Genomic DNA, 19,540 nt, shown 5'->3' with positions numbered 1-19,540 from the left:
GTAACACCTTGTCCGTTTTAATACAGCTTCTAACAAGGAAGTTTGTTTATAGGAGCGTCAGAAGCAGTTAGAGAGTCTGGGAATCTCTCTCCAGTCATCTGGGATTAAAGTTGGAGATGACAAGAGCTTTCTTGTAAACCTCAATGCTGACCCTGCACTCAATGAGCTGCTGGTGTACTACCTGAAGGTAAAAGCATGTATTCATATAGAGACCTCTCATTATTCACTTCATACCTAGCGACTGACTATTTCACTGTTTACAATCTGTACTATTACTAAAGTATAACACGGTTCCAGTCTTTCTATCTTGACCAACATCAGTTTTCATAGAAAACATTGTCTTAATTTATTGAGTATTGTGTTTTAGGATCACACTAAGGTGGGCTCAGCAGACTCGCAGGATATCCAGCTGTGTGGGATGGGTATCCAGGCAGAGCACTGTATCATCGACATCACATCAGAGGCTGCTGTCATCCTCTCCCCCTATCGCAATGCCAGGTAAAGAACAAAAATTCCACAGAGTGTTTAGGCATGTAACTAACAGTGAAACTTTTGATTTGTGTAGTCGAACCAGGCAGTTGTAGTGCTATGTATTTATTATTAAGACAACGATATTATTGCAATCTCTGTATTCATCCTCCTATTTTTGAGTTTGTTACTGTACAAAACGATAGTAACTGCTATTAACAGCCTAACTGTCTTAAACTGATGTGGCTTTATTGTCATCCACTCATTCATCTGTTGCACATTACCAGAACACCAAAAGTATCTGTTCATTTACCATTTAGTAATCCAAAAACTGTAACCCACAATTTGTATCTTCTTGGCTTATTTTAACAGAATAGTAGTAAAATAACTAATTCTTGCTCTGTACATAGACTTGGACTTTTAATATTTTTATCCGCTACCTTTACTGTTGTTACAGGACATGTGTTAATGGTTCTCCAGTAACCAGCGCCCTGCAACTTCATCATGGTGATCGAATCCTGTGGGGTAACAACCACTTCTTTAGGTAATGTCAAACAGGACACAGATGATTGGATGTTGCTTGCCGTCCTAAGTATTCTTAATATATTTGCAGTTTTAAAAATGCAACAATACTGATAATATTTGGGTCATTTAATTGGGCATCTTGTCTGCAGGATCAACTTGCCTAAGCGGCGTTCTCGGAATGGTGATGATGAGGAGGGTGAGGGTGGTGTGATGAAGAACAGTGGCAGCAGTGAGCAGCTGGATGCAGATGGTGACACAGCCAGTGAAGTGTCCAGTGAAGTTAGCTTCTCCTATGAGTTCGCCCAGACAGAGGTCATGATGAAGGCTTTGGGGAGCAATGGTAAAGGAGCATTTGAAATCACTAAATAATAACAAGACTAACAAATCGTCTTCCAAATTCATTAAACTATTTGTGACTGTTTTGTCCTATCAGACCCCATGCAAGCAGTGCTCCAGTCTCTGGAGAGGCAGCATGAAGAGGAGAAACGCTCCGCACTTGAGCGTCAGAGGCAGATGTATGAGCAGGAGCTCCAGCAGCTTAGACGGAAACTGAACCCAGACCGTTTGTCAGGCCAACCTGGAGCACCGCCGTCTGGACAACAAGGGCAACAGTCTCATTACCGCAGCCTGGAGAGACTCAGTATGGGTGGAATGAGCCATTCAGCTAGTGCTCAGAGCAGACTGAGGCAGTGGAGCGAAGACAGGTGAATATGAATATAGTGTTATTGAACCAAAAAAGTAAACATGCCCAGGAAAAATTTCAGACATTATCCATTTTGAACACCCCCTCTGTCTCCACTTGTGTTCCTGCAGGGAGGCAGTGTTGGTAAGGAGTCTGCGTAGGTTGAGGGAGCAGATAGTGAAAGCAAACCTTTTAGTGCAAGAAGCCTGTTTCATTGCTGAGGAACTGGAGCGACACACAGAATACAGGGTCACCCTCCAGATCCCATCGGACAACCTCAATGCAAACCGCAAGGTCTCATGCACTCACACAAACTCTTTCAAGAGATGTTGGGTGTTATATTGTTACCACAACTTATTTTCTAAACACACACTATATGTTTGTGTGCATAGAGGGATGCTGTTCTCAGTGAACCAGCAATTCAGGTTCGACGTCGGTGTCGTGGGAAGCAGATCTGGAGTTTGGAGAAAATGGAGAACCGTTTGGTGGACATGAGGGAGCTTTATCAAGAATGGCAAGACTACCAACTCCATGACCATGACAATCCGGTGAGATTTACACATCTGTTTTATTTTGGAGCAATTTTACAATAAATGTCTTGAGTGTGTCAATGAGTGTCTGTCCTATAAAATCATAAAAGACTCTTTTATGTTTGTACTTAGATTATAGAGCAGTTGCAAAAGTTACATTTCTTGTGTACTTGTGTAGGTGATGCGCTCCTATTTCCGGCGAGCTGACCCCTTCTTTGATGAGCAAGAAAACCACAGTCTGATTGGGGTTGCCAATGTCTTCCTTTCCTGTCTTTTCTATGATGTCAAGCTGCAGTATGCCATTCCCATTATCAACCAGAAAGGAGAGGTACACCATCACATGCTGTTGTGTTACAGATAGTGTGTTTGTCTAATTCTCTCTTTCAAACTAGTCCAAGTGGTTATATGGCATGATTTATTTTAAATGTGACTAATGCTTTTTATTTACATATACATTGGAATTTGCATTGTTGGTCTGAAGGCTTCTATTTGTCTTTCTAAGGTGGCAGGGCGTCTCCATGTGGAAGTAGTGAGGATTGGAGGTGGTTTAGAGGACAGTATGGCTGGAGGTGATGAGTCTGACAACAACCAAGACAATGAAATCACTGAAATCCAAGACCGAAAACTTGTTTGCATGGTAAGACAAGCAGATTGTTAAAAAGCAGTTTCCTCTGTGTAATTTAGAAAGTTAAATCACTGCAGGAGCTTTGCAGAAATCACAGTAACTCTGATTTTTTTAACAGTAAATGAAAGACATTATCTCTTCTCTCAATCCAGAACTATAGGTTTGACTGGCATCATAGAATTGTCATTTCAACGTAGTGACTTTGAACCTTTGACCTTTGTGTCCTTTACAGATCAAGATTCTGCAGGCTACTGGTCTCCCTCAGTACCTATCCAACTTTGTCTTCTGTCAGTACTCCTTTTGGGATCAGCCTGAACCCATCATCGTGGCTCCTGAAGTGGACCCATCCTCCTCCTCACCAAGCACCAAGGACCCACACTGCATGGTGGTTTTTGACAGCTGCAAGGTGAAGCCTGCGATGGAAGCAGAGGAAGCAAACATAGTGAAATAGGCTTTAAGAGGTAGGTCTAAAACTTTTCTCATTTGGGTCCTACAGGAGCTGGCAGTGTCAGTAACAGAGGATTTCATCGAGTACCTGACTGAGGGTGCAGTTGCCATTGAGGTATATGGACACAGGCAGGCTGATGCAGGCAGAAACCCCGCCCTGTGGGACCTGAGTATCATCCAGGCCAAAACACGCACACTACGAGACCGGTAGGAACAGACAAAAGAACATTTCTGAAAAATACTACAAACTTGGAACAACTACTGTCACTGTAGTAATTCACGTTGCTGTGTTTCACAGCTGCTTTGTGGGATGTTTAAAAGACATCTGACCAGCTGTCTAATAAATATACTAATGAAGAGATATACTGGGGGATTTTGTTGTGCAGGTGGAGTGAGGTAACTCGTCGTCTGGAGTTGTGGATTCAAATCTTGGAGATAAATGAAAATGGAGATTTTGTTCCAGTAGAGGTCGTTCCTGCTAGAGATGTTCGGACTGGGGGAATCTTCCAGCTTCGGCAGGTAGAGACGATGAGTGTCCTGCTTTAATTACTCATTTATGTATATAGTTTAAAGTTTTAGGGAAAGTGCATCTTAAAAATAATTTCTGTAAATGTGTGTTCATCTTGCTAAATTTCCAACCGTACTCCCTGAAAAACTGTCATTACAGAAACATGACATACATAAGATGTTCTCTATATAAGATGCTCATATCCTCATGTGAAGTTTGTATTATAGTCTTGTCATCCTCTGAGCCCAACATTAGCTAAACCGGCAGTGGATGAACCTCCCAAACCCTTTCTGTCTGTCTGTATTGTACTTTGTCTCATTCCAGGGTCAGTCAAGGCGAATCCAGGTGGATGTACGTTCAGTTCAGGACTCCGGCACCATGCCTCTGATTTCAGAGATTGTGCTTGCAGTGTCAGTGGGCTGTGTGGAGATCCGACCCTCTACAGCCAACCAGGAGGGAGATGAGATGGACAGTTATCAGGTGAACCATTTTACCGAGACTTTGTACGTATCTGCTACACATTTGCTGATGAGACTATATTAAACTTGCCTGTTTGTTACTTAGGAAAGAGATCTGGAGCGTTTGAGACACCAGTGGTTAGCAGCTCTCACCAAGAGACAGGAATACCTTGACCAGCACCTACAGAGCCTGGTCAGCAAATCAGGTAAGACACATAAGCACACAGCCAAACTACAATATGGATTGCCTGAGGTTTTTTTTTTTTATGTTGGAGGTTTTTACAGTGTTAGTGTTCTGTATCCAGAAAAGACAGAGGATGACATGGAGAGGGAGGCCCAGCTGCTAGAATGGCGTTTGACTTTGACTGAGGAGAGAAATGCTGTTATGGTGCCCTCTGCTGGCAGCGGTATACCTGGAGCACCGGCAGAATGGTATAAAGTGGCAGCATGTGTTCCTTTTGTCAAAGCTGTTTTATGTTTTGGATGGATTAGGTAAATGACCACTTCATGTCAAAAAGGCATCAGCACATTTACAAATGTTGACCACAGTGTATTTTGCATATTTCCAGGGTTCCTCTACCTGGCATGGAAACTCATATTCCTGTCCTCTTCCTGAATCTCCGAGGTATGCCAGTTGTCGTTATGAGAGCATATTCAGTTAGGTTCATAGATTTATCCTTAAAGATATGACTATATTTCTCATATTTATGTCATATTTTTGTTAAACTTTGAGTGTCACATTGTACTTTCAGTTTACTCCAATATAGACAAGGCACATAAGTATGTTTGAATTTCTTATTCCAGCGGATGACCTGAGCTCTCAAGACCAGTTTGAGGTTCCTGAGGCTGGAGGTTGGGATGCCACTCTGAGTGGAGAAGATGAAGATGATTTCTTTGACCTACAGATTGTTAAACATTACGATGGAGAGGTGAGGATGGGTCTGCACAGAGGCGTACTGTTTTTGTTTTAAGTACTGGATCATGTATATGATGTGCCTACAGAGTTCAGTTGTGGTCTCTTTGAAGGCTGTGTAACCACTGCTCTTAGGTGGAAGGTTTATATGCATTAATCACCTATTATTTGCCTTAACAATCAGATGTTAGACCAGCCTTTATGATAGCTGTATCACATTACAGTATTTTACACAGCAGTCAGTCATACATTAGCTTAGTTGTAGCCTGTTAAATAATAGATGTAGTAAGTTGTAATTAGTGTTAATGCATTATATAATGTAGACAAATGAACACAAGTAGCTTGTGTTTTGAATAACCGCATTCATTTAAATCTACAACACATCCTTTCTGTGGGGAAACTGCAGTGCATGCAGAGGTCAAAGTCACAAAGCTCTCATTTCCTGAAGGCACTGTGGGTGCATCACAAGCTGTCAAAGTTGGCTTGATTTGCAAAATCACTGACTTTGTCAAAATAAAGTAACCATCTGAAGAATGAATGATCAGTGAAAGTAGTTTGTAGCTGCTCAGAATTTTCGAACCACTTAAACTCAGTGGCGCAACTTTTAAAGTGGAACATCTTCTCCCTTGTTACACAATTTCTAAGTTAACATTTTTTAAATTAATGTTAAATCTTAAGACGTGAATATGACAACTTTAACTATTACATTTATTTTGACTGATTCTCAAGCACTCAAAAAAATGTGCATTAAGTTAATTGGGAAAAAAATGTCAATTTACCATTTCTTCAGAGGAAAAAAAAGCACAGTGTCATTCTGGTCACACCGTTGAAGCACTACATCTGTGGATCTGTGCGTTTTCTTTTCCTGAATACTTCCTTTATATGACTGGGTTCATTAATCAGGAGTATCTGTTTGTTGACACACAGGTGAAAGCAGAGGCTTCATGGGACTCTACTGTCCATGAGTGTCCCCAGCTCAGCCGTGGGGGGGCGTGGCCTGAGCAACGAGTCTACCTGACAATTCGAGTGGTAGTTCAGCTCAGTCATCCTGCTGACATGCAGCTGGTCCTCAGGAAGAGGATCTGCGTCAACGTTAATCCAGGCCGCCAGGGTTTTGCCCACAACTTCTTAAAAAGGATGTCAACCCGCAGCACCATACCTGGCTGTGGGGTTACTTTCGAGGTGGTCTCCAACATCCCTGGGGTAAGGCCAGTAAGATGTATCAAACCTCCAGTGTTTCCCTAATGGTCACCTCAGCAGGGTAAATGATTGAACACTTGTCTTTGTGATGTTTCCTGTCATCAGGATGCTCCTGGTTCAGAGGACAGGGAGATGCTGGCCCGGCTTGCTGCCAATGCACACAACAGCCAGTCTGGTGATGACGAAGCTGCCATTGAAAAATACCTCCGCAGTGTCCTCAGTCTGGAGAACATTCTGACCCTGGATAGACTCAGACAGGTGAGAGATACAGACAATCACTGATTCATAAGGAATTAGTTTAATACAACAGAGTGATAATCATGTTAAAGGTTTATCTATCACACATAGTCTAAAAAATTATTCTGTTCATGTTTTTTTATTTGTATATACCATATTTTCTAAAATATTTACCAGATCTCAACTACAGAAGGTAACAGGCATTTATTTGATACAGATTTGTATTATTTGTGATGCATAATTACAAAATACAGTTAAACATGAATCCAAATATACCCAAGCTGATTGACATTTTGATGAGTAACCTAAAAAAATAATGGTTTTTAAAATAGCCTGATTATGTTATTAAATGTAGTATTAATTCCAGCCTTTATCAGTTTAACAGTATGAGCATTCGTTTCTTTAATATCTTGAAAATGTGCTGTGTGTTTTCAGGAGGTGGCAGTGAAGGAACAACTGACAACAAGAGGAAAGAGTAACAGACGGAGCCTCAGTTCTCCATCTGTTCACAGGGTAAAAATAAAAAAAGATGTTGTGTCTCCAAATATGAAAATATATTATTCTCTCGTTCATGAAGTTCTGTCTTTTATTTCATCCAGCTGTCTGGAAGTAGACAAGACCTGTCCACAACCTGCCTGTTGGACGATAAGGTAACACATTCTTTGTAAATATTGTATCTGCTACCAGCCAGAAAGTTATAGCTTAAAAAATGCATTACGATAAAAAGTTTTATTTTAGCCAATATGGATAATTTATCATTTTGAGGACCAGTTATAGATTAGGAAACAAAAGTTTGGATCTGACCACTTTATTTTGAATAGAACTACCCTACTTTGAATGTAATCACCATATCAATCCAAGGACGCAAACACTGATTTTTTTTTATTTTTATTGTTACTGATGAATACATATTTCTATAGTTTTATCATCCTGCCCTATTTTAACAACTTATTTGTTGGTCATTTTATCTTGATTTTATTGACTTTATTTAAATCCTGTCTTCTCTCTCTGTCATCTTTCCCAGGTTCGATGGGAGAGTCAGCAGGATATCTACATGCCATCTCAGATTAACCGCACCCTCCCACGTCCAGCCTCTTCCCCCTCCACCTACTCCACCTCACCGTCCCCATCTCCTACTCCCTTCGGTACAACCCCCCCACAGAACCAGGAACAAGAGCAAGGTAAAGCTTCACCTCTTACTACCCTCTGCCTCCCTTCTCCTCTCTTCTTTTGCGCTCTTCCATCTTTCTCTCCTACTGCTTCTGCTTCTTTCATCCTCATTTCTTCTTTTCTTTCCAGCCTTAATAATCCTTGGATCTATGAGACTCTAACCTTCCATCCATCCTTCTTTTGGCTGATGTTTCCAGAATCATCCAACCATCCCATGTGTCTTTGTTTACATTATAAGCTGTTGGATGTCTGCTCTGTATCCTTCCTTCCCGGGAGAACTGCTATGTAATATTTCACATTCTTCCTTCTGTTTTTGAACTGGCACATCCCCCTCCATAGCCTGCATTGTCTAACACATTGTGTTATGATCTGTCTTCATTTTCTTTGCCAAATTTTGTAATTGTGTGGTCGAGTTTGTCTGTTTTGATCAATCTAAACCTTCCTCTTTCAGCTAATCAGTCAGTCATAGTGATTTTTTTTTTTTTTTTTCAATGTCGGGCAAGATTCATGCTCATGTGATGTCTTCTAGATTAATTTTGTTCCTGTAGTGAACAAAATTCATTCCTGTTGTAGATTTTTGTTTCAAAATGCAGCAGTTAGAATGTTTTTAATCACAGTGTAATAGCGAAATCATTCATCTGTGTGTCTTTTTGCTAGCTGATGTGTGCTTCTGTCAGTCTATCACTGTGTTGGTTTTTTTTTTTTTGTTTTTTTTTTCCATTTCTGGGACTCGCTTTCAACTTCCTCTCTTAATCTTTCACACCTCCCCTACCTCCCACACCACCTCCTTTTTTTCCCTCGCTTCCTCCTTCTCTTCTGCCTTTTCCTCCTTGTCTTCCTTCTCTCTCGCTCCCCCCCACCCCCCGTCCCCATCCCCAGGTCGTTCAGGACTTGCTGCCTCTTATCTTTCAGTTAAGGCGCTGGTTCCTCAGATGCCCAAACTGCTCAAGTCTTTGTTCCCAGCTCGAGATGAGAAAAAGGAGCTGAGGCCGTCTCCACATAACCAGCAGGTCTGCATAACTGATGTACAGACCAGAATGTTGATTTCTACCAGAACCATTGTATCTTTACCAGTAGAAGAAAAGATTAGATGCAGAGATTTTCTTGTCTTGATCTTTTCTGTTGTTACTCAGCAGCACGTGCCTCGCATTATGATGTCACCGGGGGGAGATGAGAACCAAGTCAAGCCTGACATGGTGAGAGTGTCCCCTTGTCATCTTTTATCCTTTATGTTGCTCTCTTTGGCTGTGTTAGTTCTTCTTCTGTTACATATACCATGACGTCATCATAGAAGCATCACAAATATAGTTAATACTGTAGTTTTTGTGCATTTATGATTGACCTGCTTATTTCTCTAGATCTAGATCATTCTCTAGCATTGTTTATCAGTTGTAGTAGATGGAGTTTCAAACAGGCTACATTCACCTGTATAAAGTCTGACTGAGTAGTATGTGGGCATATATACAGTGTAAATTTTTAATATAGAAAACACAATATTGTGTTCAGAACCTTGGTCTCTTTTGATTACTTCTCAGGCCCAATATTAAATTCCTCCCTTAGCGTTTTGTTTTGTACACTTCAGCATATGGCATGTGTCCCTTTTTTATTTCAGGGATCAGTGTGTAGTGGCCATCTAATCTTCTATGGAGTGATAGAAGAAAATTCTCAGAATGTTTTTCAAACTGAAGCAATTCTAGCTACCAGTGCAGTAGAAAGAAGACTATAAAAATGAGTGTAAATGAAAATAATCAATTGCAAATTAGAATGTGTCGGGGTATCTTTGCTGAAGGTAGATGTAAAGGAATAATCTATGTAACTGAATCATTGTAATAAGCATTTTTGAAACATTATAGTGACAGTACATTTCACTATCAATTGATGAGGGTGGAAAAATAGTCCAGTCACACCCTCCCCTTTCATGCTCATCTGATATTTGCACAGGACACAGATTTTTATGACAAAGTGTAAGCATTAGTCTGATTTGTTCTGTCCTACAGATTTGTTAATAGTTGGTAATGGTAGCAAGCAATAGACTTGGTCGAGGACAAACTCAGGGGAGGATTTGGTGTAGGGCTGTATCCTAAAGGGAGATTTTGTGATATACATAACAGATGCTAAGCTTATCAGGTTTGATTGCTCCAAATAATGATTGCATCCTGTTTTGGAAGCTGACCTAGAAGCTGATTCTTGTTTTGTTTTGTCTGCATGCTCTCGTCTGCCCCTGGCCCCCGCAGGCCAATATTCTACGGCCAGCAACCAAAGACAGGCGGGCAGAGTTCCCAGAAGTCCCTCCTCTTCCTGTGCATGACCCGCATGACACCACACCCCTCAGCCCCCTCAGCCAATCATCCAGTGGCTACTTCTCCACCAGTGTTTCAACAGTAACCCTGTCCGATGTCCTCAACCCCTCTTCCTCGTCTTCCTCCCTACTGGCTGCCGAGACTACATTACCCACAATCCCCCAGCCGCAAAGTGCTGACAGGAACGATGTTGTGACCTCTCCTCCTCAGTGTGGCTCCAAGATGGCCGTCATCACTCCAGCTTCTTCAAACACCTCAGCCAATCACGACAATGGCACGACACAAAACTCCTTCTCCGAACAGAGGCAGGTTAACTCTGGAGGAGGGAGTGAAGGCTTTGAGAGGCTGGAGATTTTTGTGGATGATGAGGAGCGTAGCCATGACGATTCGCTTCCTGACTGGCTGACAGAAGGAGCGTATGTTACAGTAGGAAGCAATAAGGCGGGAACTGTGCGCTACATTGGAGTCACACAATTTGCTGAGGGAGTGTGGGTGGGAGTGGAGCTGGATACCCCTGTAGGTAGGTCAACTTTTGTACTCGGGGACATTTATCAGGTGGTGTGTATGCACATTAGAGATAACACATTTTTAGAAGGTTTGCTGTGTAAGATCTAATTGTAGAAACAGAATCATATTTATGTAACCTTACAATGAGCTGTTTAGTGGCTCCCCTCCATGGAGTCTGTAGCTCAGGACAGATTTATTTACCCTGTTTTATAGCAGGTAGCATTCAGTGTCGCATGTTACCACCTCCTATTATGCTGGAGTGTGGACCAGAGTTATCCTCTCGACTAAAATCACAGAACATCCAAACCACACAGGATTCAAGCTAAAGGTATTTAATTATTTGCAAATTTCCAACTTCAACATCAGACACCATTAGAGATAAAACATGGAACTTTTGATGGCTCCAAATGAATTATGTTTTCTAGAGCTGTTGTAGATTGAGCCAGCTGATTCATTATATTATCAAGTTTACTCTCCTTCCTTTAATTCTTTAAACCATGGGTGTCAAATTCAGTTCAGGGGCCACATACAGCCCAGTTTGATTTCAAGCGAGCCAGACCAGTGAAATAATAGCATGATAAACTACAAATAATGACAATTCCAAACTTTTCTCAGTTTTAAGGTTGAAAAAGTAAAATTACATCCGGAAAAATGTTTGCATGTACAAACTATTTTCACAAAAAATGTGAATAACATGAACAACCTGGAATTTCTTAAGAAAATAAGGGCAATTATAACAGTATTATGCCTCAACTTAACACTTCACATGTACATTACAACTTACAAATCACATTGGATTTACAAATGCACAAAACATTTATTAACAGGCATCTGAAACTAAAAATACAGTATTTAACATTATGTTCAACACAACTTGTCAAGACTCAGTGACATCCCTGACTGTTAATTGCCAGACTGGATTTTACCCTTTTCAGGGCCAATTTTGGCCCCCAGGCCATATATTTGACACCCCTGCTTCAAACCGTTTAAGCTGAATTTTATTCTAATCCTGCATCAAAGATGTCTGATCTGATCTGGTATAGGGTTGAGATTTTAATCAGTATAGGGTTGAGATTTTAATCAGTATTTATTTTTATCTAGTCTAATTTTTACCTTTTTGGATGTACCAGTTTTGTTTTTCTTGTGTGTGTGTGTGTGTGTTTTAGTGCTAGTTTTACTTTTTAATATAGTTTGAAGAAAACTTTTACTTCCAGTAGCTGAAAACTGCAGAACTGAACAATGCATAGCATGAAATGTGATTTTAGTCAATTGTTGTACATCATAACCCCTTAACAATGTTGGAAAACAAAACTGATGTGACCTGCAATTGTATTTTGTTTCAATAGATGCATATTTATGTTTTGTTTTTTACTTTCTGTTATAACATGTCATTCTACTTCTAGTTTTAGTCTTATCTTTCTTAACTATATTCACCTGACTCTGATTTTTCATCACAAATCATACTTTTTTCCTCCCACAGGTAAAAATGACGGTTCGGTCGGCGGTCACCGTTATTTCCACTGTAAACCGGGTTACGGAGTGCTGGTTCGTCCGGACCGCCTGTCCTGTCGAGATCGGATCAGTAGACGCACAGGAGACTTCGCTGCCCCTGCCCACGTCCCTGTACTGCGAGGAGAAACTCTTGTTGCCCGCCGGGGGGAGAACCGCAAGTCGTGGAGCAGTTGAGACAGAGAAACAAGGAGGGGGATGGGAGAGATGAACTCCCCATAGCCCCCATCCTCCTCCTCCTCTTCCTCTCCTCTTCTCTTCCCAGCTATGCAACAGGTTGACACATCACAACGGACATACTGCCTACTTTCTGATAGTTGGAAACTACACTCATTACATCCATTCACAGTTAATGGATGAAAATAAATGATAAAGGAAGACTGACACAAATGCAAGTAAGTGATTGAAGACTATGCAGAGTATAGAGGTCTACAGAAGGACTGCTGTATTTATAATGGAGTGGGGACTAATACTAAATGAATGGCAGTCAGCAGGAAGACTGCTGAGAGGGAATGAAGTCACTGCAGACTGTTTGATATCTGGAGTGTCAGAACTCTCCAGGGTTGTGGATTGGATGCTTCAGACCGGACAACTGGCCTCAGAGCTGCTTCCTGAGCAGATACACAGGGATGCAAACATGTCACAACTAATGCAGGACTGGTCCCAGGTCATGCATAGTTATTGTTTGAATTGTATATTAGTGCATAATTTGGCTGATGAGCTGTAAAAAGCTAAGGAAGTGAACACTTTTGTCCATACGAAAACCTTCATATTCACAGTTTCTGTCCAGGCCAGTGGACTTGTCCTCTGACTAATTTGTCTATTGTCCACGGTCATATTACATCATTGTTCTCCACACAATGGTCATCTCTCTGTAGTCAGCCATGATAGAAACTGTTAAATGGGGATATTACCCACTGTAATTTGTTTTCCATGGAAAGAATGGAGTGAATTTATCAACATTTAGGTGAACATTTTTACTGTAGCCTTTCAGGACTGTTACAGCATGTTCTGCTGCATTTTGAACTGTGGGATGTTTGCATTCCTGGGGGAAAAAAAAACAAACATCTGAGACTCTGTTAAAGGTGGGAATCCCACCTGTTTGCCTGGTGTCCCACAATCCTCTGCTCCTGCTGCCACATCCCTGAACTGTGCAGTTGCGGTCTGCAGACCGAAACCTCAGCTCTTTGTTTGAGACTTGCTCGTCTCTCCCTCCTGGACTCTTCTTTTAATGATAAATCCTCCCAGAATGTGCCTTCACCACGGCTTGGTTTGCATTCGTTTTCTGTATATTTAATTTCTCTTAGCTGTGTTTGTGTTTCAGAGAATGCCTTGTGCTAAGTGTGAGGTGATCTCAGGGACTGCAGAGGGGAAAGGACAAGGACGGGGTTAATGTGTGTCTGTGTGACTGTATATGTTTGTACAGTGTTGCCTTGTGTGTAAGGTAAGGTTCAGCTATATATTATCATAGTGTTTGAAGTGTTGAAGATTAGATGTTTTGAGCAGAAGTCGTCCTCATCGGACAAAGCCACTACGGGAATGAGCTGTTTGTAACAGCAGGCTTTAAAAGTCAATTTTGCACTGGGGACGTCAGAGATCTCTCCACGCAGATGATGGATAAGAAGCGTCTGTATGTGTCTCATGGAAAAAACAGATGGAGCAAACCGATCATTAGAACCAACTGCGGTAACATGAAGATGATGATGGGTTAAAAACAAAGTAGAGTGGGCCGTGTGGATGTTGTTTTTTGTTCTTTTAAAGCCAATCCGCTGGTCGTCTGTGAATAACTGGTGACATTGGAACACCAGGTGGCGCTGTGTGGAGAAATTGGGTGTTGTGTAGGTGGTAAAGGGCACAAGTATGTGTTGAGTGAATGAAAGTGAGATGGACATACAGAACTTAGAGTGGGAATTCCGTGCTTGAGAAAAGAATCGATCTGCTTCTATGCATTTGATCTGAATCGAGTTTTATTTTTCTAAATGAGCAACACAACTGGGAGAACAAGCTGTACAGTTTGGGAAAGTATTAAACACGCAAGCAGCTCTGTTGAAGAAATTACAAGTCGATGTGGCAGACTGCGGGATTATTTTAAATGACTTTTTCTTGAACGTCACATTCCAGAGGGACTTAAACATTTTACAGCAACCTCACTTCAGTGGATTCAGTTCAACATGTTTGGTTTTAGTTGTGGAGTTGAGCACGTACGTGAACACCGACTATTTAGATTATGATGCAAATATGATACTTGCTTTATATTAAGGGGGTTATAATAAGCATTAGGTGAAAGATAAGGTCTTAGAAGATGCTCATTAAATTATTATGTGTTAGACTATGAAAGTATTAATAATAGGATCATAAACCTGATTATAAGACATTTCTGAGCACTTATAAGGATATTTTAATAGTTTATAATGTGTAAGAACAGTAATAAATTAAACTCAATTAGGTTTTGTTCTCGCTTCAGATCCAATATCTGCAAAAAGCACGGTTAACTATTAATAAGTATCTAAGAAAGTGCATATACAAGTGAAAAAAGTTGAGTAAAGGCTTGACGGTGGCATAAAAGTTGTCAAATTCAACAAAACTCATAAAGCTAGGAACATCTTAAGCAGTCTAATGTTTATTCAAAGTGCTTCTAAATGACTTGTAATCTAACCAGTGTGTTTATGGTGCTGTTGTTACCACTTGGGTTTTTATTTCTGCATATTAAGCATCTTATTACAAGGGTCTTATTATTTATTAACTGATGCTTATAAAATGCAGTTCTCTAGTGGTGGATCATAGGTTCGATGCAGGTTTGGGATCATAAAGCTGTTTGTCATGCACACATATAAATCCATACAGACATGCGACGGTGCGTACATCCGGTATACTGTGCGTGCTCAGCATATTAAAACACCACCATCTCTGGGTGCAATTTCCATTCCTTTTATCACGTGTCCTCCTAATTCGAGAGGGCTGAGTTTACTATTTATATTTATATGCTTTTACACATGCCTTTATCGCATGAAAATTATGGCTATTTTAATCAATGTTGCACAAAATCGCTGCTATTAGCATTGTAAATTTAACTGTAAATGAATATTGATTTATCTCAATGTTAGGATCATCAAGAATCACAGAGACTTATCTATTACTGTATACTAGATTGGAATTCAGTATAATAATAATTATTATTATTTTTCATGTAGTCCCAGACATTTCCCTCCGAGCTGAAAGAGGAGAAACTAAAGTAAAGCAGCAAAATATTTTTTAAGGAGCAGTGAATTCTTTAAAACGAGGAGGCACTTTGTCTTGTGAGCCTTTGAAGAAGAGACGAGAGGAAAAGGCTGGGATATTTTCTAGGGATGCTGGGAGAAAAATCAAATAAATCTCTGCCTTTTTTTTTAATAAAGGAACAGAGAAACTATTGTGTTGGGAGTCGGTTTGAAGGTGGAGTTTGGGATGAAGAGGCGATGTATATCAACATACTGTAGTTATCGTGTGTGTCAACATGGCCTTAAAGCTTAGGACTGTGGAGTCGTCTGATTGGTCGGTTGTTGTCGGTACTGGCAGGTTGTGAAGCGGTCCTTAGGCTGGGTGTTTGTCCTGTTTTTTGTTTTTTGTTTTTTTCCATTATAACATTGTGGTTCCTAAATGTTACGTGGTAATGAAGGAAAGGAGAAATGTGTGTGTTTGTGTGTGAATGTAGGGTGGACCAGGCTTTGCAGATTCAGTTTTGTTCCGTGAGTCCGCACTAAGATGGGAAACAAAAGCCAGTTTATTCCTCAATACTAACAACTTCAGCTGAGAGCAACAACAAAACCTCCTCGCTCTGCGCTCCACTGCTCAGTCTAAACCTCCAGCCTCAAAAACTGGTGGAGTTTCCTGTCCTAGTGTTCACTCCGGCACGTCAATTTTTTAAAAATTTTTTAAATTTTTTTTTTTTTTTTTTTTGGAGGGTGGGTTGAGATCACTTCAGGCTTCTGGATGTTCCTTTATGTTTTTGTGCCTCAAAAACCATGTGACTATGTATCTTCCACACTGTTTTCATATCAATGCTTCAATTCATTTGCACAAAAAAAACAAAAAATCTCCAGAGGGAATTGAAGAGTTCATTTGTGGAACAATTGTATATGTAGGAAGAAAATACAGAGACAAAAAAAAAGGAAAAAAAAAAGAAGATTTGGTGTTCTCATTTATCCTAACAAGGACTCGAGTTACATGTTTTTTTCTGTATAAGTCCAGATTTTGAGTGACACATTTTGGAGCATTACTGTTGAAGCTCTGTTCTTTGAAGTAAAAAAAAAAAAAAAAAAAAAAGAAAAAAGACTGTGAGTTAGTTACTGTGCGACGAAACAGTACTCCTTGTGCAATCCATCTTTTCTTTAGGCGAACATCCTCGTCTGTAAAACGGTTTGCAGCATTTGATTTATTAGATAGAATTAGTGTGGGGTTGGTAAAGTTCAGCTCATGACTGTGTGATGCACATGATCCACAGAGCAACAAGAGCCATTTCAAAAAGGAACCGGTAAAAGAAGCTAAAAAAAAAAAAAAAAAAAAGGAAATGATTTAATTTAAGACCTTCATTTCATCTGTCTGTGTCACTGCTGTGAAGATTACAGCAAACCCAGCAATATTATTTAAAACCACATATTCAGACTGATCCAAGTGTCCAGAATGTTCCTTATTTCACTTTTATTATTGTTTTTTTCTGTTTTTTGCGCCTTCTGTTGCATTCAACACCTGTATTTTGTAGCGAATAAATGATCACAGGTCTGGAGCTGCATCGTGGCCTTCAAACCCGGAGCTAGACTGGCTCCAGCTCTCTAGCTAAACTTAAATCTGTTAACTGCAGTACTAAAACCCTCAGTACACGCTATATTAAAGAGTCATTCCAAAACCATGCAAGTCCACTGACTGAAACGCACACCCTTCGTTCTTAAAATTCTGCAAAGCTGATAAGTTTGACACATTCAGTTTCATTAACCCTCAGAGACCTAGTGCTATTTTTGTGGCGGCTTCCAAATGAATTTTTCTCCACATTTAACTTTTCCTAAGTGATTTATCACCATTTACTATAGTACTATCAAGTAAAAATCAGGTATTTTCCTGTATTTAATTTACTGATCATGTAGATGTTCATAAAAGCTCAGAGTAAATTCAAAGGTCGTTATATGAAAACTAAAGAAAATGGGACTTTTTCTGCCAAATATCATTAACTGAACATAAAAACAAGCATCTACATCCACTATTATTTCTCAAACTACATCCATCACTTTTACAGAATATGACAGTGTTTCCACATTCACTACGGAGCCTCTGAACGTCCAAATGGGTCATATTTGATGACAACGAAAAGCTGAAAAACTGTATTTTACCTCAATTATTAACACATATTGATAAGATCAGAGGTTCAACAGTTATTGGACATTTTTGATCAGTAGATTCTTTTGGCTGCAGGCGACTGTTTAGGTCTTTGAGGGTTAAAGGAGCTGCTTCTTCTCCTGCCGTGGTAGTGACTTTTCACCTTTAATACTACCTCTTCTGTCCGGGTTCTGGTCGTTCAGAACCACTTTCCCAGAGGCCTTTTTTTTAGCGGAGAGATTTGCTTCACTGCTGAACTAACTACACTTAGTTCCATTGGAGTCGCAATAAACACAACACAGGTGACTCTTTGCAGCAGTTGATGTTGCATTAATAGCCATTAAACTGAGCTGCTGTGAAATGACTGTAGTCTAATCAGAACATAAGGGCAGGGTCTGGTGCTCACTAATAGTGTTTATAACTGTTATTCCTGCAAAAAAAAAAAAAAGAATAAAGGCCCCTCCAGTCTGTGTAACCTGTAAACCATGCACCACCAACTGTCAGCCTCATCCTCAACAGTATTATATCACCGTCAGCTCAACTAATCACTTATCAATCACATTTGTTGCTTTTGTTGATTCTGTGGAGCGGATTTGTCTTGATGTTTCATTTGTGTGTGAGTCAACCATCCGTCTGATTCTCTGTATGTATGTATGTGTCTATATGCCCATATTAAGACTAAAAAGAAACAAACAAACAAAAAAAAAAAAAAGAAAATCTGAGCACAAGTTTGGGTTTTGGTTAATTTAATTTTTATGTAATTCAATGCTGCAATCCAAAGAATAAACATGTATTATAATACATTTATAACTTTCATTTTTTATCATCTGAACAGTAATCTGGTAAGAAAAAATAAAATAAAAAAAGATTAACAGAGTATTTGTTCTTTATTTCAGGGTTTGTACCGGTGCTTGAATTTTAATGTGCTTTCAAGGTCTGGAAAGTGCTTGAATTTTAGGTTAAGTGTTTGGAATTATAACTGTGATGTGATTTATTCATATATTTTAAAATGTTAATAACTCTACCAGGTTAGATGCCAAGACAAAGCTACTTACAGAGAGGTGATACATTTTGAAAAATAAAACTTTATGTCAAAAAAGAAAATTAGTGGGTGCGCTCGGGTCGACTCCAGGTACATTTTTATTAATTAAAATTTTTGTTTCTGTGCGAGTGTGCCTGAGAAACACCAAGGGACGTCCTTTATTTTGGTTTAAAGGGGAAACATAAAAATAATAACAGTAATAATAAATTGCATTTATAAAGTACTTTTCATTCAGCAGAATCTCCAAGTGCTACAGAGAGAAGAAGACATGTTCTTTAACCCTTTCATGCACAAATTATGAGAACCTTAGTCAAGATTTTTTTCTTCAGTGTTTAGCCATGAAAAAAACAATGCAATCGAGTTTTTTTTTTTCTATGGAGTTACAAAAATATCCATGCATTTAATTTTTGAAGTAAAGAAACGTGTTTAAAACCCAATATCAGAGAGTGATATGAAAACAATGAAATAAAAACATTTTTAATGCTGCTAATCTGATGTCTTCTCACATTTTAACATATTCTAATGCTAGTAATTACTCACTTCATGGAGATAACATGCAAAAAAAAAACTTCTTGTCTAACAAATAACAATTGATTTACACTCAAACATGTTAGTGCAGATCAGGTTTATCAAGAACAGCAAAGTTACAGTAATGGTATGAATGTCTGTATGGGATGGTGCATAAGTGTCCACTGTGTTGGCTGATATGGAACTAAAACAACAAAACCCATTAACGTACAAGAGAACAGCTGGAGAAGAACTGTCCACTGTAGTGGACAGTGCATGAAAGGGTTAATTTAACTTTTTGCTATTATGAAAACATTATTTTAGATGTTCATAGCATAATACAATTTACATCATTCTGATAAAAAAAAATAATGAGTATGTATTGCTGTAGATATGTATTTGACCCCAGCGATAAGGTGCTGTGCTGGAAAAATTTGAAAATGACCCTTAAAAGTGCTTGAATTTGACCTTGAAAATGTGTACGAACACTGTTATTTGCAGGGACTTCAGTGTTGAATAGTGGGAAAATGGAGTTTTGACTCGCAGGCTTTAATTAAACATAAAGT

General features: G+C 39.6%; 1 protein-coding gene across 8 annotated transcripts in view; it reads left to right on the top strand.

Moving 5' to 3' along the window:
* Nucleotides 1–16,621, top strand: part of kif13ba (kinesin family member 13Ba) — a 40,007-nt gene extending 23,386 nt beyond the window's left edge. Inside the window, exons 13-38 of one of the 8 annotated variants that reach the window (XM_030162747.1) lie at nt 53–187; nt 368–498; nt 926–1,012; nt 1,143–1,333; nt 1,427–1,697; nt 1,807–1,969; nt 2,068–2,223; nt 2,384–2,533; nt 2,708–2,842; nt 3,063–3,236; nt 3,327–3,484; nt 3,664–3,796; nt 4,110–4,265; nt 4,350–4,449; nt 4,549–4,675; nt 4,813–4,868; nt 5,048–5,172; nt 6,084–6,359; nt 6,462–6,614; nt 7,029–7,106; nt 7,193–7,243; nt 7,618–7,774; nt 8,676–8,773; nt 8,900–8,959; nt 9,998–10,583; nt 12,051–16,621. In XM_030162747.1, the coding sequence (XP_030018607.1) occupies nt 53–187; nt 368–498; nt 926–1,012; nt 1,143–1,333; nt 1,427–1,697; nt 1,807–1,969; nt 2,068–2,223; nt 2,384–2,533; nt 2,708–2,842; nt 3,063–3,236; nt 3,327–3,484; nt 3,664–3,796; nt 4,110–4,265; nt 4,350–4,449; nt 4,549–4,675; nt 4,813–4,868; nt 5,048–5,172; nt 6,084–6,359; nt 6,462–6,614; nt 7,029–7,106; nt 7,193–7,243; nt 7,618–7,774; nt 8,676–8,773; nt 8,900–8,959; nt 9,998–10,583; nt 12,051–12,256 (4,113 nt within the window). In that variant the 3' untranslated portion in view covers nt 12,257–16,621. The other 7 variants (XM_030162739.1, XM_030162762.1, XM_030162756.1 and 4 more) reach the window with 7 other exon arrangements.
* Nucleotides 16,622–19,540: the final 2,919 nt, after the last annotated feature.

Source organism: Sphaeramia orbicularis, chromosome 3, assembly GCF_902148855.1.
Source record: "Sphaeramia orbicularis chromosome 3, fSphaOr1.1, whole genome shotgun sequence".
In the NCBI taxonomy this organism is placed as follows: Eukaryota; Metazoa; Chordata; class Actinopteri; order Kurtiformes; family Apogonidae; genus Sphaeramia; species Sphaeramia orbicularis.
This window is presented reverse-complemented; position numbering and strand designations above follow the sequence as displayed.